The 24,102-nt window shown below is 39.7% G+C and overlaps 2 protein-coding genes across 3 annotated transcripts; both read left to right on the forward strand.

The window, feature by feature from the left end:
- The first annotated feature begins 6,976 nt into the window (after window positions 1-6,976).
- Window positions 6,977-8,856, forward strand: LOC127964672 (PWWP domain-containing DNA repair factor 3A-like). Of its 2 annotated transcripts, none has more exons than XR_008155115.1 (4): window positions 6,977-7,746; window positions 8,046-8,158; window positions 8,369-8,457; window positions 8,577-8,856. XR_008155115.1 is itself a non-coding variant. In XM_052564945.1 (4 exons), exons 1-4 carry the CDS (start codon window positions 7,709-7,711, stop codon window positions 8,635-8,637), a joined length of 327 nt encoding a protein of 108 aa, XP_052420905.1. In that variant the 5' UTR covers window positions 6,977-7,708; the 3' UTR covers window positions 8,638-8,856. The 2 variants fall into 2 exon arrangements, 1 of the variants encoding a protein (XP_052420905.1); XM_052564945.1 differs by having other exon boundaries at window positions 8,020-8,158.
- Window positions 8,857-16,848: 7,992 nt separating this feature from the next.
- ihha (Indian hedgehog signaling molecule a) lies at window positions 16,849-22,879 on the forward strand. Its single transcript, XM_052566451.1, has 3 exons — window positions 16,849-17,699; window positions 19,154-19,415; window positions 21,229-22,879. The coding sequence occupies exons 1-3, from the start codon at window positions 17,400-17,402 to the stop codon at window positions 21,906-21,908; spliced, it is 1,242 nt and encodes a 413-aa protein (XP_052422411.1). The 5' UTR covers window positions 16,849-17,399; the 3' UTR covers window positions 21,909-22,879.
- Window positions 22,880-24,102: the final 1,223 nt, after the last annotated feature.

Here is a 24,102-nt window from a genome sequence, read left to right on the forward strand (position 1 = left end):
AACAGTGGTCCTTGGTGATTCATAATAAGTCAATGGGTTCTGTCTCTTTGAAAGTCAAAAAAAGCAGGTAAAGAAAACACAAAATGAATAGCCTACCTGTGACTGCTGATGATATATTGAGGTCTAATGAAGTGGAATAATCAGTTTTTGCAAGAAACTTAACGTTATTTAAAACATTATTATTTGTAATCCATCTGTAATCCAATTTGTGTTTTATGACATACGAGTGGCAGCGAAATCACATGTGAACTGCGCCGTTGTTGTTTACAAGAGTGAGGACACGTGCTGAAGGTGGCATCATCAGACATTGGAATGCAATTCATTGCAAATGTGCATATTTTATGCAAATCTACCTCCACTGAATCAAATGAAACTTTAACTGTGTGTAACATTTCACAAATAAAGCAAATCTGCAAAGTCCACTGAAAACATACAGTTTTTGACAGAGACTAATGACAAAGCATATGTTATCTGGCCACATGCTTGAGCAAACTAATCAAAGTTAAACTATTTGTTAATTATGACTAACATTCTAAGTGACGGCACCCATTGACTTGTGTGTTAAGAATGACCAGTGGCCATAGGATCATCTTAAAATCATCTGTAGTGTTAAGTGAAGAAACAAATTTACATCTTGGATGCTATGAGGGTGATTAAATTAACAGCAAATTTGTATTATTGGGTGAACTTTTCCATAATAAAGGTATAGTTGACTGTCCACATTGTTTAATCACAAAAAGCCCCTTTTTTTTTTACTGACATTTGGCTCTTACCTGACAGATACCTCATGCTATTCCAGCCATTAGTTTGGTTAGTTTTTTAATGATGTGGGAAAGTCATTGGATTGTTAGAGATGGGTTTCCAACACAGCTGTGCACTGAACTGACCAGGGTGCCCATTACATTCCCCCTATTGAAAACCACAGTGGGGACCAAATCTCTCTCTGTCTCAGTCTGTTCTGCATGCCCACTCGACAAACAGTTTCTCTGCCAGTCTAGTGCGGCCTTGCATCTCCTGTCTAAAAATACTATTAGAAGCAAAATACAAGGATTATATAAAAGCATGAGTATAAATGTATAAATATAAAGTGCATAATGAATGTATTGATATTTGCCATTTCAGAGTTGCAGTTTCCTCAGGGAGTGGCGAACCAGAGCAGCCGGGATACTCTTTAAAGTGGTGCGCTGGGATGTGGGAATGTGCGCTTTTGGGCCGGAGTGCTGAGCGATACAAGTGACTCTGGCTCTATAACATCGCTGATCAGTCTCACTCAGGCTATACCTTTCATTTCTAGAGACTCAGATATTACTGTGCTGAGGATTAGTTCACTCAAGTTTATCCTTTTGTGTCAGGTTATTTCTGTTTATCTCTTCTCTCAGCCTTTTCCTCTCTTGATCAATTTCTTGTTCATTCTTCTCGTCATGTTCTTATAATGCCTTTGATTTTTTTCTTCTTCTTTACTCTTCTCTAAAGTACATTTTGTCCAGGAAGGGTGTTTCTGTGAAGATAAAAAACATGTTGACTGAAGCGTAAGAGACAATAACATTAGTCATAATTATAATTTGTGATTAAAGGGCAATTCCGGTAAATTCTGTTGTTCTTACAGAAGTATTAAAACTAGCGTGATTAAACCCCCCGCAGTTGACGTTTGAAATCTGCAAAGATCACAGAACGATGTTTTGGTTTCAGTGCATCTGTATGCTTGCTCACTGATTGCACTTGCCTGTTTTAATTCACTACTGATGACAAATTGAGGCTGAGGTGGGACTGTTAGCACACGCTAGCACAAGAGTACCAATGAGTTTCAGCGGCTGCATGGGAGTTGCCATTATTACTTCCTTCAGATTTTAATCTTTTTGTGAACATGAAGTTTGTTCAGTGAGTCTCCTCCACTTTCCTTCCTATTCTGAATTTGACTTTCAATTGTGAGTCTGCAGAAACACCTCCACCCATATCTATATGAGGAAATAAAAGTTTGATCATTTATAGATATCCAAAAATAGTGGATTTTTCCACTCCTTTTAGCCGAATAGAACAATTAATATTAGCTGTTGGCTTGTTTATTAAGAAAGTAATTTTAACTCATTTGGTCATGTAGTCTATTTTTTTTTTATTACAGTCCAGGCAATGTAATCTTTATTAATACTATTATTTTATTTTTTTAATTATTTACTCACCCTCATGACATTATAAAATCTGTTTAACCTCCTTTCCTCTGTGAAATACACACAAAAAAAGAAATTGTAAAAAATATTTAATCTTTTTTTCCACACAATGACAATCAGTGTGAGTATATATACACACATTAATTTTATTGAGAAAAACTGTCAAAATACTCTTTCATTCAAAAGTTTGGTTGCTGAATCTTTCTCTCTTTTTTAACATTTAATTTAACATTTAAAGGGGGGGGGGGGGGGGTGAAATGCTATTTCATGCATACTGAGTTTTTTACACTGTTAAAGAGTTGGATTCCCATGCTAAACATGCTCAAAGTTTCAAAAATTAAGTTGTAAGTTTGAAGGAGTATTTTTGTTCCAAAAATACTACTTCCGGTTTGTCACAAGTTTCAGAAAGTTTTTTTCGAGTATGGCTCTGTGTGACGTTAGATGGAGCGGAATTTCCTTATATGGGTCCTAAGGGCACTTCTGCCGGAAGAGTGCGCGCTCCCGTATAGCAGAGCAGAGACATTCACTGATCAGAGCGAGAGAGTTTTTGGTTGCCAGGGCAAGACAACCCTGCACAGATTACCAAAAAAAAAAAAAAAACAGCATTAAGGGACCAGTGGATGGAGTTTATTTTTACAGAGCATCAACGGAGTTGTGCAAGTGTTTGTGTTTGTTCCCTGCATTTCAAAGATGCTTGTTTTACAAACAAGGCCCAGTTTGACGCCGGATTTGCACATCGTTTATTTCTTAAGGATAATGCAGTCCCAACGAAAAAGGGTCACGATCGTGTGTTGGAACGGCAGGCGGTGAGTAAAACTGCTTCAAATATCTCTGTGTTGTTAACTTAACTATCGGCGCATAAGCATACCAAGTAAACAACATGTGATGTTGGCATCAAACTGCACTTCCCACATGTACAGCTTAAAAAAAAAAAAAAAAAAAAGACGACATAAAGTGGAACTTAGTCATTTTCCAAAACCGCTAAGCAAATATAAACAGTTTCAATACATACCACATTAAGAAGTCCTGCTGTAGTCGTAGCTGCTGCTGCTCTTGTTCAATTTCAGCCTCTGGATCTGATTCTGGATCATAAATATATGGCTGAATCTGACTGTTAGCCATGGTTTGTTTTGGATGATGTTTTTTTCCTAAAGACGCTCTCAACGCAAAAGCCTACTCGCGCTCGTGATTCTTTAGCTCCACCCACACGTCACCCCTCCAGCCGCTCGTGTTTTTCCGAAAGAAAATGGTACAGACTATCTTACTCTTATAAATATAATAAAACTAAAGACTTTTTGGAGATATGAAGGATGCAGTACTACTCTATAGGTACTCAAGATTGACAGGATATTGAGTGAAAATTAGCACCCCTCCCCCCCTTTAATATTATATTATGCTCACCAAGGTTGAATATATTTCCATCAAAAATACAATAAAAGCAAGCATATTATGAAATATTATTAAAATGTACAAAAAATTATAGATTTTTAGAGATATATTTAGAAATATAATTAATTCCCAATACGGCAAAGTTTAATTTTCAGCAGTCAATACTCCAGTCTTCAGTGCCATATGATCCTTCAGAAATCTTTCTAATATTCTAATTTGCAAGAAACATTCTATTATTAATGTTTATCAGTGTTGAAAAAAAGAATGTGTAATGCTTAATATTTTTGTGGAACTTGTGATACAGCTTCGTAATTGTATAAATCTCTGTACTTGTCATGCTCTGTGTAGAGTGTAACGAGGAGATGCCGAATACACAAAACAATCTTTAATGGAGTCCAGGATTAGGGTATATCCAACACAGGGAATCACAGTAAACACACGCAGCAACAAGTAGACCTGACAACCAAGAACTGAATGGACTTGGACTTTTAAAGACAGGATAATAATGGTGGAAAGAGACATACCTGGGATCAAATTAGCACAATTAACAGGAGACAGAAACTGCTTCATGGAGCAAAAACTCACACACAGGTAATAATTCTGACATAACGCCCCCTCCCGGAAGGTGCGTCCTCGCACAGTAGAAACAGCAGAAATGGGGAATGAGTGAGAACTAAAGAGGAGGTTACGGAGAAGCATGGATATCCAGGAGGAGGACAACAGCTGGAGACCAAGAAGGAGACTATAGAAGGAGGAGCCAGGGAGGAAACAGGACAGGTCTGGAGCAGGAGGAGTCTAGCTGGACCCAGGCCAAATCCATGATACTGACCCATGGTGGAGCCGAAGGAGGAAGGAGCCATGGAGGAGGAACTCGAGGCAGAGAGCCAACGAGCCAGGGGAATGCTGAGGATCGGGGGGGGGCAGGGCAGAGCCGAGGGCTCTGGTGTCCGAGGCAGAGGCAGAGATTCATGGTGGAGCCGGAGTGACTGAGGACCAAGGTGGAGCTGGCGGGAGGAAGGAGCCCAGCGGAGCCAGTGGGACGGAACAACGAGGCCCAGCCAGAGGAGAGGAGTCCAGAGGCAATGATAGGTTGATGCCTGACCAAGGTGGAGCTGGCGAGAGGAGGGAGCCCAGGGGAGCTGATGGATTGACGAGTGATGGTGGAGGTGAGGGAGCTATGAGCCGAGGTGGAGCTGCTGGGTCTACTGACCAAGGTGGAGTCCGGCCCTCAGAGGTTGGAGGCGGAGGTGATGGATACTCTGACCCCAGTGACGTTGGAGGATGGCAGTCCCGTGGGGCTTGCACCGCAATGATGGTTGGCTGAGGGCAAGCAGAGGGGCTGCCAGACGACAGCGGTGGAGGAGGCAGGAGTGGGAGAGGGAAGAAGGAAACCAAGGACGAAGGACGGCTGGATAGGACCAGCGGAGATGACGCAGAAAGGAGAGGGGGCAGTTCGATTTCCATTTCAGACTCCAAATCTATTTAGATCCCCCTCCTCGTTTTGGCAACAACACTGTGCCACAAAGGTGGCGAAATTCGCTCGGGGACCGTCCTTGGACGACAGTGCTCAGTACACAATGTTCAAACTAGTGTCATAGACCACACAGAGTGTGTCGCCCGGGTAGTTGGTGAGGCTAGACAGCCTGGTGTGGGCCCTGAGCGATTTATCTAAAAACCAACAGGAGGAGGAGGTATTCCAGGGGAAGGAGGGGATCCATAGGTCAACACAACGGAAAAAAAAAGAGAAAAAACTGAAAACAAACGGAGGTAACGGTTAGGTTGGGTCTTCTGTCACATTCTGTGTAGAGAGGAACAGGGAGATGCAAAATACACAGAACAATCTTTAATTGAGTCCAGGATTAGGGTATATCCAAATACAGGGAACCACAGGAAACACACATAGCAACAAGTAGACCCGACAAAATCTGTAAATCTACTCTCTGTTTCTTACTTACCTTTCAATCGTTTCCTCAGACGAATGCACTATGGGAAAATTTACTGTAAGGCACTGGATATATACACAAACCATGAGGACAGAAAATGTGTCATGAATCAGACTGTGGTCTTTCTTGAAAACCCCTGAATGATATAAGCTCTCTCTGAGAGTAACAAACAGTCAGTCTGCTTTAAGGTGTATGTGTGCATTCATCGCAGTGTGGTATTTTTGTCCATTATAGCCCTAAGTGAGCATGTCTGTGGTAAGACAGTGTTTACCTATGGTCAGATTAGCTATACTGCAGGCCTGTGGGTCTCCCTCTGTATATAGGTGAGACAGGGAATGTGAGGGGACGCGAAGACAGACAGCGAAGAGGTTAAAATTAGCAAAAAGGACCACTATGTTGCAGTGCCGAATCATAAACAGCATTTAACAGTCCAGGCCTAGACGCGGCCATGACTGATTCATCATCACAGCATGTGCTTATGGCTTACTGAAGAAGGGAACTGAGACAGAGTTGTGGAATGACAGTCTTTTAGGGAATCATTAAACTGAGTTTATCTGTTTGACTTTATCTTGTAGCAGTAGGCTGAGGGCCATTGCTAATGGTCTGAAGGGTGGGAATGATTCTAGGGGCCCACAGATTCAAGGGGACCCACAGTATTTCCAGTAGGACTGATGTATGATCCAGTATAATAATTCATTTGAAGCCACATTAAAAGGATAAAGGCGAGAAGTTAATCTGGTGAGCGAGTCATACTGTCAGGAAAGAAACAAAAATCTGTTCACCATAAGAGACAAGAAAGGAAGAAAGGAGAATGAAAACAGAAGCAGTATAGAAACACACACACAAAAAACTAATTACTTTTTAAGTACTTTTTTGAGTTTATTAAACAAGTCATATTAACAGTAACAGACAAGAAAGTTGTCTGCTTCTTGTCACTGCTTCTTTAGAACATTTAATTTTCACACAGTTCTACATATTCATTTAATTTCCAATGATCCTACGAACACATCAGTATACTATAATTTAGAAAAATAGTTATATCATCACAACTCTTTCACAAGATTTTAGCATGGTAAAGGATATGACAATGTAAATGTATTTGTTCTTTTTAGAATAGATATGCTATGCTGCTGCTGTTGAATATTGCTGCTGCTGCTGCCAAACAAGTACAGGAACTTGCTACGGCCAATGCATATGACAATACGGTGCTGTGACTATTTCAGATATACTGCTGCTGCACAAACAGTGTATAATAACCTGTAGCAGATCTATACAGGTGGAGCTGGGGAAGTAGAGGGATTCAGAGTAACTCTGAAAGCACCCTGCAGAATGCTCTTGGGAATTCTAACCAGCCATTTAAATGTAAAGCAGTAAACTCATTGGCCGCATATTCAACATGAACCAATCAGGTTGTGCCAAGTAGTTTAACACTGTGAATATTATCAGTTTACGTAAAAGTATGAAGGTATTTTTGATTCAAATTAACTGAGCACCTGTGGCAGTGCGATTTGTAGTTGTAGAGAAAAGCCACACATGTGTATCAGTAAATTTGAAGTCACAGAGTGAAATGTTTTAAGAGTTGCAAACCTGTAGCCTTTTTTTCTCTCCCACAAACACAACACAACAGTTACACCTTCTCAAATTCTTCATTGCAGGTGCACAAATCCTATTCTACAAATCACACATTTAGAAACTCGTACGCTCACATTTTTGAAACAATTGCTGCAGTGAATGTGGTGCAAAACGCATTTACACACCCGCATCAAGAAATGTGCAGTCGTGGAGAAATGTTGAACATCCGCAAATCAGTACGTGAATTCATCAAATGAGAGTTGCACACTTGTAGAATATTTTCTCAGAATGTCTTGTATATTTTTCTAACACAAACACAAAGTACATAACTACAGCTTCTTGAATCTGCTGCGATGAAGCTCAAACACTGTTTTTTCGCTTTCAAGCGACAAGTTTCGCGCTCTCCCTTTTGCACCGAGATATTTGGTTCAAAAGTGATTTGTGCATCTGTAGAGGTAGTGGGCGGGACTGTTTAGAGATTACAGAATTTCAGCCAATCAGAAGAGCTTACTGAGCCGGTAGATATACGCCCCAAGCAGTTTTACGCCCCTGTTGTTCCTCATGCGTCCAGTAGGGGGAGGCAGTATATTAGTATATGAGCCCAGTCATTTATAAGAACAGCAGACCATATCTATATGTATGATAGCAGCAGACCTTCTTGAAGCGATACGGATGAGGTATGTTAAATAATCTGCTAAAGTACTTGTTGTTGATTGTATTGTGTAATGATGCAACATTTATTATTTATAAAAGATTGATCAATTAAATAAGAAAGAATAGCGATATCAATTCAAAAGATGGATCAGTTTATTTCGAGAGGCAAAAGTACTTGATTGAGTCAGATCTTCTGTCTGACTCAAACTTAACTAACCACAGTCTATCATCAATGAAAAAAAAAAAAAAACAAACAAAAAAAAAAACAATCAAAGTGACTTGACACTTTTTCCAAGTGTTCCATCAATATTGTTCATTGAAGATCAGGAGCGAATTGATGTTATCTACACTCAGATGACTTCAATTTTGGATGGCACACCTACACACACCCACAGTGACCAGATCAGATTCATTATGGATGTCCCTTTTCCAGAGGTATGGTCTTGTGTGTTAGTTGTGCTCTGCATGGTGTCATATTCACATTGTTTTTAATGTCAAATAGTTTAACCATAATGTTAGATAATTTCTATAAAATAATAGTTTTGTGCTTAATATAGAAAAGGAACTTTGGATTTTGTTGTAAAAAAAAAAAAAAGCAAAATGATGCTTGGCTTATTTGGGCTGTGATAAATCTTTCTCTGGTAGTCCATCATCTGTGCTCTTGCTGTTGTGAAAGATGTGTCCATCTTGGAGGCTGAGGAGAAATTCCTTCGAGGACCTGTCATTGACGCAAGGTACTGTAAGGATCCTATAAAGGAAAAAAAAATTGAAACATGACATCCTGCCATTATTTATAAATAACCATTGTTTTCTACCACTATGCAACTTTTGCTTTTTTATTTATTTTTATCAGTGAGTGGGATCACTTTGACCGCAGGATAAAGAAACAATTAAAGAAGAGTGGCAAACCATAGGAGAGTCATCTACAGGAGTCATGCTGTTAAGAAATAACCAAGTCATGGTGTTAATAAATTTTTTTTGTGAACAACAATATTGTCTTTCTTTTAAATGACCCTTGGAACTTTAGAAAATTGTTAAATTTTGTTGGTCTTCATAAAATGCTATGTAGAACATGTTCTGTTGCTGTATAACGAGCAATTGTGAATTGTAAAGCAAATATTTCATTTAGGATCCATATGATTACACAGTACTGTATGTCTAATGGCCTGAATATGGTTAATATCTAAATATAACTTAATATAAATTCACAACATCATATATCAGTCAATCTCTGTATATAAAAACAGTTTATAAATATATATAAATAATACATTTTACAGTAGGTCATAGGTCTGCAGCCTCCCCCTACTGGACGCATGAGGAACAACAGGGGCGTAAAACTGCTTGGGGCGTATATCTACCGGCTCAGTAAGCTCTTCTGATTGGCTGAAATTCTGTAATCTCTAAACAGTCCCGCCCACTACCTCTACAGATGCACAAATCACTTTTGAACCAAATATCTCGGTGCAAAAGGGAGAGCGCGAAACTTGTCGCTTGAAAGCGAAAAAACAGTGTTTGAGCTTCATCGCAGCAGATTCAAGCAGCTGTAGTTATGTACTTTGTGTTTGTGTTAGAAAAATATACAAGACATTCTGAGAAAATATTCTACAAGTGTGCAACTCTCATTTGATGAATTCACGTACTGATTTGCGGATGTTCAACATTTCTCCACGACTGCACATTTCTTGATGCGGGTGTGTAAATGCGTTTTGCACCACATTCACTGCAGCAATTGTTTCAAAAATGTGAGCGTACGAGTTTCTAAATGTGTGATTTGTAGAATAGGATTTGTGCACCTGCAATGAAGAATTTGAGAAGGTGTAACTGTTGTGTTGTGTTTGTGGGAGAGAAAAAAAGGCTACAGGTTTGCAACTCTTAAAACATTTCACTCTGTGACTTCAAATTTACTGATACACATGTGTGGCTTTTCTCTACAACTACAAATCGCACTGCCACAGGTGCTCAGTTAATTTGAATCAAAAATACCTTCATATAAAAGACCCATCAGCCTGTGCAATCTAGAGCTTCATGACAGAACTTGGCATTTACAGTGCTGTTTAAGTTTGCGCTCAGTAAGATTGTTTAATGTCTAAAGAAGTTTCTTAGGCTCATCAAGGTTATGTTTTTTTTTTTTTTAAATACAGATTTACAATTTGTGAAATATTGTTGCAGATTAACAGTATTCTATTTCAATATTTTTTAAAATATAATTTGTTAACTTGAAGCAAAGATGAATTTTCATCATCATTACTCCAGTCTGCATTGTGACATGATCCTTCAGAAATAAATCTACTATGTGCTGATTTATAATCAATGTTGGAAAAAGTGCTGTTTCTTTGATAAATAAAATGTGCACAGTGTACAGTGTTTAGTCAAAATATAAATTTTACGTTACAATATACACTACTACACAAAAGTTTGGGGTTGGCAATTTTTTTTTCTTTTATTTAAAAAACTAAATAAATTAATACTTTTTTTTCAGCAAGGATGTGTTAAATGGATAAAAAAGTGATAGTAAAAAGACTAAGATTTCTATTTTGAATAAATTATGTTCTTTTTAACTTTTTATTCATCAAAGAATCGAACTTACACTCTCCCGTCTGGAAAATATTTTAAATTAAGTATTAGGACAAATATGATTTTCTGATGTTTTAATGTTGATGTTATCTTATACTAATTACGTATTGCATCATTAAAATCAATGTTATTTCTCTCAGAAAACAGAATAAAACAGTAACGAGGTGTTAGATAGAATAAGAATAAAGTATGAGAGATCTTCAAAGAAAGAAAGCTTGATAAATATATAATTTTGTAATATTAGTAGAGTAAGAAAATTACTCAAGCAAGATTTAAACTTTGGTAATCCTCATACAAGCTCCACGTGTCAGAGCATGTGCGCCGTCCACCAGACCACATCTAAATCTAAACTTTCTTAAAAAAGGTGAGGGGCCTAGAGAAATATACAGTGAGGAGGCCCAGACTCCCTATAGCTACAGTCCCAGATAGGCTACATCTACAGCACTAATGGTTTCCTTCCAGGCCTGAGCCGTGGATTGACAGAGAGAGATACAAACAGACATAAAGAGAGACAGACTACTGTGGGACAGATGAGAGTAGGATGCTATTCCTCCCTTCATCCATGTCAGCCTGCTGCTACTGAAGCGTAGTGTGTGCACTTGCACACACTTTCCGCTAGCTTGTCCCCAGCTCCAAGCAGGCACCCTCTAATTAGGGCTGCGGGCAGGCCTGCAGTCTTTGAAGCTTGCAGCAGCACCACAGCAGCTCGCCACAGCCGGGGTGACAGCGGCATCCCACAGAAGATCACGAGACAAAACCGTACAACATGGACACGCAGGATCTGTTCTGTCTTTTCTTCACTATTCCTCTCTTGTGTAAATGCGCAATACTCTCTCTCTCACCTTTCTATCCTTCCTCTATTTTTCTCCATAGCTTACCTTTGTTCTTTCATTTTTTTCTTCTATACCTGGTAGCACTACATTCCAGAACAAGTTTATTAATGGATCCATAAGATCATTCCAGCCTTAAGCTGCTTGAATTATAATTTTAAAGTGCAAAAACACTTGCAATGGCAGGTGTGAGTTCAATTAAACAAGCTTGACAGCTTCTGAGATAAAATCAAACTTAATTTCCCACTGAGACTCATCTGTACTCTTGCCGTCTTGCAGCTCAGCAAAAATTGAGGCCTAAAATCCAGCAATTTTTGTTTGTGGGCTCTATGTCAATACTGGGTAGTGAATGTTGATGTTTACCTTCATTTTAGCTGTTTAATCATATTGTCACAACCTATTTAAAGGAAACAGGCTGTTAGCCAGTACACAGCTGGCAAGGGCAGCAGCGGTATAGTAAAATATAAATATAATAAGAACGTTTTTGAGCTGGTGAATCCATTCTGAGCAGTGAAACATCACCACAGGGACCACAGCTGTGGCATGCGTGCAGGAAAAAAGCAGCCCAGGCCTCTGAAGCCTGAGAGAAGAACCCAGTAGAACCAATAAACAGGCAGAAATGTGCAGCATGTGCCCTACTTCATTTTAAACGCTGCCATTAGCATGGATCCCTCCAAAGCTATTGGTTATGCAAAACAACACTGGACACCATCATCATCATCATAATAATAAAATCGATATCAATATCACTGGGAAACATAAACAGCTTTGACTTCTTTTGGGTTCTTATGGGACAGGCCACAATCAGAGCAACATTTTGAATGAGCAAATGTGTATAAATGAACAAATCCTTTGACTTTAAAACATGTCGCATCTATTAAATAGCACAAGTTCCTTAATCCCTAACACAAAACAAAGTTATTCTAGAAACAGAAACACTGAAACTCACCTCTCATCATCTTATACATTTAGCCAAGAGTAAAGGTCACCACAGCCATGGAGGTGAGTGAGGTTTCAGCTCATTGGTGAAAAAAAAAATGATTTCAGGTCCGTTATGAAGGTAAAGAGAAACATAGAGGGGGGAGGTCCCACAGGCTGCTATTGATGCATTGAGTTATTCAGGGCTCTTGACTTTAGGCCTCAATTACAGCCATTTGGCAGGAGCACTAACGTGTGGAGACGCGGCTGTGGCGAGTCCGGTCCACACTGCCTGACCCTGTGCTTGTCCCCTGGGCAGTGCTTTGTTTTTTTAGCAGGCGGCTAGCTCAGGCTGCTTTTAGCCTCTGCTTTTATACATCTCTGGTATTATTTTTTCCCTGCTTGCTCCAGCTGTGACTGCCCCAACCACTCCTCGTGCTCCACTGCATGTGGAGGAATGGAGTAATCAGACATTGACGCTGCACAGCTCTCTGCATGCATGAATGAATTCAGTGACATCTTCTGTCTCTGCTCCAATCAAAAGAGAGGCCTTCAGAGACTGCAGAAGTGAAGTTGGAATTCAGGTGCCCTTAGTTGAAGTCCCAAATAATGTACTATACATTGTGCTGGTAATTGTCATCTAGTTTAATAATTTTAGCAGACTAATGTCTCAAATGATCACTTAGTGTATTTCAGTGTAAACGCACTACTAGCACTACTGTACTTATGCTACCATGTGGCACAGAACAGTGTGAAAGTTTTCAAAATGGGACACACCTTTTGCTCTAAGAAAGAAAAAAAATTTTTGAAGCTTGTCACTGAATCAGTACTCTCAAAGGGATTTCTTTGTACCTTATTTAACCCTTAACGGTTCATGGTAGTACCTTAAGGGTACTCTAATGCCTATTTCTATTGAGTGATAAGTGTCAGTACAGTATGGTATGATTTGGGACAGTACACCCTTATCTGGCTTACATTTCCGATGTCAGCAGTACTTTTATTTGATAAGGTTGGTGTATATTGGAAAATAGCTATAAAATGTCATTCTCGCGCAAAGAAGAAAGTGCAACATTGTCCACGTGATTGTTTTTTCACACTCTGATATAAACAAGCCTAACATGCATGAGCAGCATGGCATTAACTAATCAATGTTCTTCAGTGAATCTAGCTGCACCCTTCAGCTACCGAACTACTGTGCTAGGTACACCAATGGAAGGGTACCATACAAAAGTGGTATAGTTCATTGCACAAAAAAAACTAAACAAAAAAAAAGATTTTGAATTTACTAAAAAAAAATATTGAAAAAGCGGTTGCGATCAATTTATTGTATCTACATTTAAATAAACTAATTTAGCTGACTAACTTTCAAAATTGTTTTATTTAATTCTAGCTAAAATAAATTGTTTGCATCCAAAAAAAATATCTTTTTTTTTTTCAGTGCATTTTTGTACCATTCACAGTTTCTGGCAATGGAAACAGATATAATTGCATACAATACTGTTTGGACCGCACCATACCACTTGGTGGAAATGAGTCTTTATGTATTAATATGCACCGTTTATGGTAGAATTGTCCAATCCTGCTCCTGGAGGGCCTAAATCCTGCAAATTATAGAACTAACCTACCCCAACACACTTTCCTGTAAGTTTCTAGCATGCCTGATGACTTTGATTAATTGGTTCAGATGTGTTTAATTAGGATTGGACCTAATCTCTGTATAATAGTGGCCTTCCAGGAGCAGGATTGGACAACCCTGTTTTAGGACTAGATAAGGATAAGTCATTCCTTTAAAGGGACTGCCATTGTGAGAAGCTGTTTTATCCCTAAAAGTTTTTTTTTTTTTTCTAAGAATGTTTAATTTCGAAATTGCATTAGGCTTCCACCGAAAAGAGAATTAGTGGAGTATGGTGGCTGTTAGGACCCTACAAGATTTATCACCCAGTTTGAGGGCACTAACCCTCTTTCCCCTGAGGTTACTAGGGACAGCAGGAAGCGGTGAGGGGAAAAAAGCTGCTATTACCTTGAAATCAAGGGGAGTGAAAGAGCAGCTCACAGAACACCGAATCCAACCACAATCCACAAGAACGCCATTCCAAAGAACGAAAACAACTAAAAACAGAGTTGTTTACCAGTTAATAGAGGAGAAACACCAAGTTGCCCATGCTCTTTTTCTCTCTCTTTCTCCTCCCCCTCAGCATTCAAGCTCCCTGTCCCTCCTGCACACCCTTTGTTGGTTAGTTCCGTGGGTAGCCCTGGTGCCCATGTGAGAACCCAGCAGAACCAGTTCACTCACCCCACTGACAGCAGATGAAAGACTCCCTGGCTGGCATTATTTGAAAGGCACCCATCTCCCTCTGTTTTGGCCTGGGTGTCCTCTTATTTCACAGGGCAAATTAATAACTCTGTTACATCAATGGACTCTCGCTAAAAGAGCCTGGGTTGGCGTCTGAACCACTGCCATCACCCGGCTGACTGGGAACAGCCACTGCTGTGTTGCCTTTAAGGACGTGGGCTCTTTTCTTGAGGGCAGAAGGGATTTCTGACTGGATCTGACCACTTCTGAGGCATTGTCAACAGCCAAGTTCAATAGGCAGGCCTGCAACGAGCCATGTCTTTATTTACGTCCATCAAAGGGAAGAGGACATGCTCAGTGGGATCCACACACTCTGTAATTGTGTCTCTGTGATCTCCAAAGTCAAGATGCAAAAATTTGAAAACAAGTTCATCCTCTACATTCCATTTATGCATGCTGGGATTGCTCAAACGTACCTGGTTCCCATGAGGACTTGGGTACCTGGAGATGAAATCATCTGAGGAAGGTGAGCTACAGTGGAATGAAGTCACCAGTAAGTTAGGGAAGAGCTTGGCCAAAGTTCTACAAGACTCCAATGACTGTAACTAATGAAGTGCTTATTTCATATTTAGAATATATTTAGATTAATGGTGGCTCAGTGGGTAGCTCTGTCGCCACACAGCCTGGGACTCCCTGCTGAGAAATGAGGCCTTTCTGTGAGGAGTTTGCATGTTCTCTCGGTGTTGGCATGGGTTTCCCCTGGATGCTCCACAAACTAAAGAGATGCAAGTGAATTGGAGAGATAAAAAAGTAAATTGATGTGAGTGAATGTTTGTATTAGCCCTCTGATGGACTGGCCTGTGGGGTTCCCTGTGATCCTACATGGGACAATTGGTTTGGAGAATGGATGGGTGGGTCCAGTTAAGGTAGTGAGGTCAATATAAAAAGCAATTAAGAGAGTTTTAAACAACAAACAGATAAGGAATTATAATTTAATGACTGTTTAGAGGAACAATGGGCCATGAATGTAAGAATGAGGGATGGGTAAAATGGCCACAGTTTCACACTGACCTGCACCAAATGGTCAATGTGAAATTGAGTTTGATTGGAAGAGTGACAGTAGTGTGTTCCTCATCCACTCAATTACTCTCTTTTACTCCTTGTTCCAAATGAGGACACACCAACCCCCAAACCTAAAATACTTTGATATTTACAGACGTAAATAATAAAAATAAATTGCTTTTGAAATGGGCACAAAACCACTAGACCCTTTCCGGCAAATATTTGCAGAGCTAATTTGGAAGACTTGGGTCTGTTTCCTTTTCCTCATTTAAAGAGAAAGTGAACAGACTTCGAGTGTCGTGGATATATCTGTTCTTAAGGTGCTGACCGCTGGCTACCTCCACACAGTCACGACTTGTATACATGGAGCGTCTTCTCTCAGTGCTGTAGAATAGAGCTGCTCCTGTGTAAGTCTTCCAAGCTATATGCTCCCGTCTTTACCTGCTTCATCTTCAGTTAGAACAGTGAACCCCTCATGCAGGTCCCACCACTGCCCATTACCTCAGCATAGGCCAGCACACACTAGAGCTCTGTCCTTTAATATCTGATACAAATAAGATCCATTGAGCAGCTGATGTGAACAGAACCTGGAACAAGGAGGCTGTAATACACAAACCAACATTTTTTTTTTTTTCCGGCTCAAATGAATTTTCACAATGCTTGTCTTGTCCATAGGTTATAATGTATTGCAAAGAAGATCAATCCAGATAAGGATGCCCAAGACAGAGAAGGAATGAGTTTGAAATCAAGTACAAATATCCCGATTTTTAAAGTCACAAATATTGAGAGTTATTTCATTAAATTAAAAATGTGCAATTTTTTTAATGTCCTGACACATAGTTATGACGGTCTAAGGGATCACATAACACCAAAATGGCTTCCTTCCTATTTGTTACACCATACTAAATTTGATCTGTCTGGGCAAGTAAGTGTTTTCAAATATTAATATTGACTTTTTATTTATTTATTTATTTTAGAAAACACTGCCAAACTAATGCCAACAATGAACCAATTTCTTCCTTCTTTAAAAAAAAATAATAATAATGTCAGCATTTTCTCTCATTCTAGAAACCACTTTACTTTTATGTAACATTGCATAACAATAGTTCAGGACCATAAAAAAAAAATCACTTGTCTTTGACTCATAAGCAACGTCGTTACACCTGTCACCAAAAATGAACAGCAAACAGGCGTCTTCTGATGAACAATGATCAATCATTTAAACGAATGCGCCAGGTTCTAGTCTAGTGTGTTTCCTGAAGCGTATCAATGTTATAAAGAGGTAGGGGCGGGCAGCAGTCGTTCACGTTTGTTTGAGGAGCGGCCAGGCTCGTTCTCTATTTGTGGATCTTATGAATGTGAGAGTCTGAGTCCACAGATCTTCTGCGAGACTTGTGTTTGCCCAGCCAGGCGCTGTGAAGCGTTAAAGGGAGCCGGTGGGTATACGACGCACCCAATGTGACCCATGGGGAGGAGTGGCAGGCAGGGATAGAGAGGGGCAAAAAACTGGCAGGGTGCGGTCTCATTTCGCCGGCAACTCAGATCACTTGACGTGCGCCAAAGGACGTGCTCATTCAAAGACAGCAGCCGCAGCAGTTTCTCCGAGTCTGACAGCTCTGCCAGTGTGCGTCGGAGTCACCCTGTCTCTCGCGCTCCTAGAATCTGTTAGATAAATAAATGGACTTGCCTGCTTACTCTCATTTCGGTGATTTACTCGAGAGACCAGCGTTTCGCATTCTATGGGCACTGAACACTTGGTATCACTGGATCTTTTCTCCGGCGTCTCTCCGTGACAGCCTCTGCGTAAAGCACGTTTTACGCACGGACGATGGCGAGGATAAGAGCGATAAAGAAGTAGAGGTTTTGTCCTCCCCATCTTTTACCCCGTGGGGGGGAATAAGGATCTTCCGGGGGGTAGTTTCTCATTGAACGGCGAGCTGTGCCACCGTGCCACTCCGTATCGGAGTGCCCGGAGTGCCCGGCGTGTTGGGGTGGAATGCGTCTCCCCGTGGTGTTTGGGCTCCTCGTCGGCTGCGCCCTGATTTTCGCACCTGTTAACGAGGGCTGTGGGCCGGGGAGGGGACATGGGAAAAGGCGGCCTCCAAAGAAACTGACACCCCTTAATTACAAGCAGTTTAGTCCAAATGTAGCCGAAAAGACACTGGGAGCCAGTGGGAGACACGAGGGCAAGATCACCAGGACCTCGGAGCGTTTTAAAGAGCTCACACCGAACTACAACCCCGATATCATCTTCAAGGATGAGGAGAACACAGGTGCGGATCGACTCATGACGCAGGTAATAATGCAGCTCGTATGAATTCAATTATCGGCCCATTAGAAACACACTCAGTGGCTCTGATTCGATTGCGAGCGCATTAGACCTGTTGCTCCGCGGTTTGCCCTTTGCTCAGTCCCACCGACGCGCTCCTATCGATCTTCACAGCTTTCAGAGGAACTGATTGCTGACAGAGGTTTGTCTCTTAATATCGCTTAATAAAACAGCTTCTTCGATGGATTTCGGGTTCTGCAGAGAATCTTATGTTTTTAAAAAACCTTACGTTCGGGTTCGTGAGTTTTGCTGTATCTTTGGGGATTTCAAAAAGTTATTAATGTTACATTGCTGGTTAACTTAATATTTATTTAATTTGTTCATGTTAACTCACTCTAATACTAACCTTAGAGTATTAGTCATAAATGGAAATAGTTTAAAAAATAAGTAAACTTTCCATTCAGTTTGTGGTTTATTTAAACAATTTATAAATAAATCTTAAATGACTCATGAATCTGAACTTGTGACTCTTATATCCTTTCCAAATAATGAAACCGATATTGCCTGAAATTGTGGTTCGTTACGGTATCTGTGCTTTGGCGATGAACTCTTGTTTCCATGCTGAAATATGAATTTGCTGTTAAAAGCAAATTTGTCTTGTGTATTCTAAAGGGTGGTGAATGTGGTTAGGTTAAATGAGTAAAAGTGAATCACTCAACATTTTGTACCTTTGGTCAATGAAAAATACCTGTGGGATGGTAAAAATAAGTCAGTATATATTTGTGGGTTCAAGCATCACTCAGTTCGTCTCATGATTCAATAACTTCTCCTTATGTAATGTTTTACGTGGGTGCTTTTGAAAACAAGCTCTCCAGGCATGAAAGAGAGGTGCCTGGGTTAAAAACAAAAACTATGGCATATTGTATGGTATGTTAGTGTGGGATTACAGAACCTCTTTTAATTAGTTAATATAGGAATAAATTATACGATTTATTGGAAAGTGTACGGTGGAAAGCTCTGCATGGAAGATGCAAAACAGGGTAAACAAATGGAAGTTAATTACTAATTTTCATAACTTAAATCAGATAAATCAAATCATCTCTATTTAAACAAGATTTAAAGATTCAGCCCGTTCATTTGTTTCACATATTATTTGGGGTGTTATAGTCATACACTTCAACTCACTAAAGAGCTGATCCTGGTCTCTTTAAAGTATCATTTGCAGATATGTTTTTATTTACCTCAACAACAGAAATCAGTGTCATTTGCATCAATTCTGCATGTCTTCTGTCTTGCCCTGTGATGTAAGTGTTTGTGTGTGTGTGTGTGTGTGTGTGTGTGTGAGAGATTCAGTCTGTTTTGCACTTTGGAGTTATAACTTGTCCTGTTTGCGTATTTCTTGCAAAATTCCAGTAAATGCAGGCCATCATCTTCCACATGTGTAACCCAGGTCTAAACATCTTTCCTTGTTGCGTTCACAGCGCTGTAAAGATAAGCTGAACTCTCTGGCTATCTCTGTGATGAACATGTGGCCCGGGGTGAAGCTCAGGGTGACTGAGGGTTGGGATGAAGACGGCAATCACTTTGAAGATTCGCTGCATTATGAAGGAAGAGCTATCGATATCACCACCTCTGATCGCGACCGTAATAAATATGGCATGTTGGCACGTCTCGCGGTGGAGGCCGGATTTGATTGGGTCTACTATGAGTCCAAATCTTACATCCACTGCAGCGTCAAGTCAGGTAGGGCTGAGACTACATATATCTGTTTATTTACAGTACAACTATATGAAACGTAACCAATGTGATATACAGAGTAATATAATGTAACATTCAGCCAGAGACTTTATTCACTGAATATAGTTGAGCTCACAACATCTATAAGGGGAAACGTGGAATATTGTGTGAATTAAAAAACAGGGTTATGATTGCTGGTGTAAAACTCTCCAGTCTGATCTCTGATGTTTGAACTAAGAGACTCCAGACTGAAAGGTTTATATGCGTTCAGTGTGCAGTTAAATTAGGTGTGTCCTATTGTGGTGAAGATGGTCATTTCTCATTAACTTGGGTGAGATAAGTGGTAGACCTGGGATGAAGGTAACAACAGGTAACAGACCACATCATTAAACCTTAAACACCTGCCTCTACCTGAATCACCAGAGACTAAATTATTGGCCAGACAACAAGGAAAGTAAAAGTGCACCCATTTATTGTCTCTTCTTCTCTCTTGACCTGAATTTTTATTTTTCGGGTGCTAAAAAACGACCTATTGCACACATTGTCTTCTCATTGAAGATAATGAAGTAATTAAATTTAACACCTTGCGACACCTTTTCTTTGTGATGCTTCTTTCTGCAAATGTTTTGGATTATTTGTTTATCTCATCACTTAGCTACCATTAAGAATCTGGGAATATTCAACTTGATAACTTATTCTACTTTAATCAGTTCTTCAGAATTCATCATATCTTTCTGCATAGGCAGTGCAGATAAAGGTCTACAGTTTTGGATTAGGTCTGACAATAAAGTATATATTTTTCCAAATGTCTGTAGAGTATTTCTCCACTGCTAAAGAGAAATGAGACCTGTGTGTGGACATATCTGAGGCCCTTCTGTTATCTTTCTGATAGAGCATGCAAACACAAGCAAGATCTGTTGTCTACTTCTACTCTATCAAAGTCCTCTATAGGTGTGTTCTTCAGTTGGCTTCGTCAACTGTTATTGTAAGATTTTATGCACGTACTTTAGTATATACAGTATATATAAAAAAAGATACAGTTAACCAGATTACGAAATATCATGTAAAATAAGTTCTTCAGAACTCAAATATAAACAAAACAGTATTTGGACTTGTGAGCACACATTCATATGCTAGAAGTGCATAAGAGTAAATATGTATGCATGTGTGTGTGTTTATGTAAGAGAGAGAGATTGTGCCTTAAGAAGTAGGACTGCCTGCTAAAGTGCTGTGAGATGATTAACCAAGCCCTTTGTTTTCCAGACGGCAACTCTGTTGTCCCCTTTTCTCAGATCTCTTATATCAGCCTGTCTTATCACCTGGCCTTGGTACTTACCTTTCCCAAATATTTGTGTTGGATTCAACAGAGACTTAAGACTCATTCTGGTTTTTGTAGTACATACATCACTCCAAACCTTCTGTTGGACAGAAGTCACAGGGAGTTGGGATTCAATCAAGTGGTTATTTATTAGCTTTTATTGCATTTTTACCTGCTGACTAGAGTCATGCCAAAAAATGAATTAGCTTGAAGGATGGCGCTTGAAATGTTTGCCTGCACACCTTTATTTTAGCACTGCAGCTTTCTGTTCGATTGGATTTTTATGGGTTTACAATGAGAACGGGGAGTGTGTTTGTGCTTGGGTGTGTGTGTTTTAAAGATTGAAGATTAATCTGAGAAAGGCACTGTGCCATCTGAACAATCCAAACCTGAGCTTTAATAAACACACAAGACCTTTGGAATTATGTTAGGCTACTGTGCAAATAAAGAAGAGAAACAGGACAATTATATTGTTAGTTTGTCATTATATTTCTCTTTCAGAGCACTCTGTGGCTGCAAAAACTGGCGGCTGTTTCCCCGCATCGGCTCTTGTCACCATTGAGGATGGAAGCGTGAAGACTATGGACAGCTTACAGCCTGGAGATAAAGTCCTCGCTTCATCAGAGAACGACGGAAGTGGGCCGCTCATCTACAGTGAAGTCATCGCCTTCCTAGACCGCGATCCTTCTGCAGAGAAGCAGTTCTACGCCATCGAGACGGACTCGGGTGCTAAACTGAGCTTGACTGCGGCGCATCTCCTGTTTGTATCCGAAGGGAACTGCTCAGGGCCAGTAGCGAGTACAGAGCTGAAGTCTGTGTTTGCTAGTGACGTGCTACCAGGTCAGTGTGTGGTGTCCACACAAGGAGCAGGACAGCAGGGACATCTGTCCCGGGTCACTAGGATCCAAATACAGGAGGACAAGGGGGTTTTTGCGCCGCTTACCCGCCATGGCACGGTGGTGGTCAATGGCGTGGTTTCCTCCTGCTACGCTGCCGTGGACCAGCACTGGCTGGCTCACTGGGCGTTCGGCCCACTCAGGGTACTTTCTAGCTGGGGAGGGACAGTTGGACATCAGGCTGTGGGGATACACTGGTATTCCTCTCTGCTGCATTGGGTTGGGACTCATGTGTTGGATCCAACACACTTCCATCCCTGGAGCATGATGGACAATGACAGATGAAAACAAACAGGGGGAATGAGAATGTCACGGAAGCATCTAAAAGAAAGCGAAGTAAGAAAGTCCTGAAATGAAGAACACAATCAGTTGTGACCCTGAATAGTCCCTAAAAGACTAGAAAGGATGCAGCTATTCAATAGGTCGAGCTTCGTTTGAGGAAGTGGACATAGGACGTGACAAAATTGATCTTTTGTAGCCCATATTTAACACTTTCAGATGGGTTTTTCTATACTGCCTACACTGGAACATTATCACAAATATATCAAGACGCACACATTTCCGCTCGGATAGCTCCTATTCAGTCTCTTTTTTTGCTTTATACACACATACACATTCAATAAACATATCATTATATAGGCATGGAAGTGAGGAAACTATAGATGAATTTGCTTTATACTCAGGTATGCAGTGACTCAACCAAAGGCAATCAGACCAACACGGCCTGATAAGGTTTGAGACGGAGGAGGAAGTTCTGTGAGTGGAAGGTACACACGAACACGCCCATAGAAACATACACTTTACAACTGGGTTAAGGTCTGTAAAACATCAGGAAAATGTACTTTCAGGTCCAGAGCGGTTCATGATAACTGTTTTGTATTCATTCATATGGTCAGTTACACGTTTCTCACTGTAAACGTAGAGGTGTCTGTCCCAACTTAATCGAGTATTTAATGGTCACATTGTACACTGTATTTCTCCATCTAGCATACATTATTAGGGTGTTGAGTACTTTTATGAAGGCTCCATTCGAACAAATTAAGAGTCTATTCTGTGCAATGTGTAGCAATGTTTATGCCAGTTTATGTAGTCCTTATGTGTGCTTTATGCAGTAATACTCAGTTTCCCATACAACTTACTGTATTTATCGGTTTTGTGGCATTATTTACATTTTACTTAAAGATGTCAGAAATTATATAATATTTGTAAAACTATTTAAAGATCTATTTTTCAGAATTAAAGATTATGGAAATATCTGCCTTTGTCCTTCTTTAGTCTACTGACGAAATCTCTCTGTTTTCTGAACTCCTTCTAAAATGAATAAGGGTGTATTAATAGAGTGCATTCGTGTTCATACAATTTTTCGGTGCCGTTGGTTCCGGAAGTATTTTTTCCATTCACTTTTTCCAATGGGGGTTTTAAAAGAATTGATTTTGTTATTACAAGCCATCAATCAAATCAACCAGCTACGAGGTGAATCACATCAACACAAACTTTTATTTAATGTGCATAAGGTATTCGAATATCAGACATAAAGACAAAGGTACAAGACTGGTGTACTGGATTTATTGAAGGAAAGAACTACAATCCAATGAAGCATTGCGAATGACATGAATTAAAAACACTGGTAAAACAAAACTAATTCATTAAATGTTTTTATTATAGCTATAAAACAACATATTTTAAATTTTCTGAAAATATTCATATATATTAAAATATTTAGCCATTTTAAGAGTACACCAGAATATTAAGTTATTTGTGATGATTCATGCAGTGGATGTTCTCTGCAAGCTCTTTTGCCAAAGTTTGCTCACTTGCTCTCTCATTGGTGGAATTTTCTGCAAGGTATCATGGGTAATGTAGTTTTTCCATAACAAATTCTAAGAAAAGCATTTACCACCGATCAAGAACCTTGGAGCTCAAAACAGGTCTTAAAAATCTTTAAAATTATATTAAAAATCAATTTTTGATCAATTTCACCTCCGAAACTCAAGTTATGCACTCTATCCAGTTATTCTGAACCAGCGGCTGGGACCAATGAAGGAGCCTCAAATTAATATATTACTATTAATGAATTATTCATAATAGTAATATTATTAATAAAATAAAACAATCTAACTTAAATTATCTAATAAATAATTACATTTTGTTGATTAACCCTTTCGAGTCGATTAACGCATATATGCGTTTTGAGTCATTTTCACCTGATAACCCCGAAAAGAACTTAAATTACACTCTCAGTTTTAATCGTACAGATAAGAGCAATACATCAATCGAATCTGTAAAGGGTCTAGTTTTTTTTGGATACAGACATAATAACAAAAAACCTTTGTGCACTTATAAAATAAAGATAACAAACAAGGTGCGCTGTCTACAGTCTTTGTCTCCGCTGATCGTCATGTACAAACATTTCATTAAAATGAACTGTAACTCCGTGAATACTCAACGAAGAGACATGAGAGAGATATCTATAGAAAGC

The sequence above is a fragment of the Carassius gibelio genome, chromosome B9, assembly GCF_023724105.1.
Source record: "Carassius gibelio isolate Cgi1373 ecotype wild population from Czech Republic chromosome B9, carGib1.2-hapl.c, whole genome shotgun sequence".
Taxonomy (NCBI): domain Eukaryota; kingdom Metazoa; phylum Chordata; class Actinopteri; order Cypriniformes; family Cyprinidae; genus Carassius; species Carassius gibelio.

Coding starts and splice junctions, on each gene's coding strand:
- ihha (XM_052566451.1), top strand. CDS start 17,400: ATGCGTCTCCCCGTGGTGTTTGGGCTCCTCGTCGGCTGCGCCCTGATT. Junction 17,700..19,153: donor CGGATCGACTCATGACGCAG/GTAATAATGCAG, acceptor TTGCGTTCACAG/CGCTGTAAAGATAAGCTGAA. Junction 19,416..21,228: donor CCACTGCAGCGTCAAGTCAG/GTAGGGCTGAGA, acceptor TTTCTCTTTCAG/AGCACTCTGTGGCTGCAAAA.
- LOC127964672 (XM_052564945.1), top strand. CDS start 7,709: ATGATAGCAGCAGACCTTCTTGAAGCGATACGGATGAG. Junction 7,747..8,019: donor CTTGAAGCGATACGGATGAG/GTATGTTAAATA, acceptor ACTTTTTCCAAG/TGTTCCATCAATATTGTTCA. Junction 8,458..8,576: donor GGACCTGTCATTGACGCAAG/GTACTGTAAGGA, acceptor TATTTTTATCAG/TGAGTGGGATCACTTTGACC.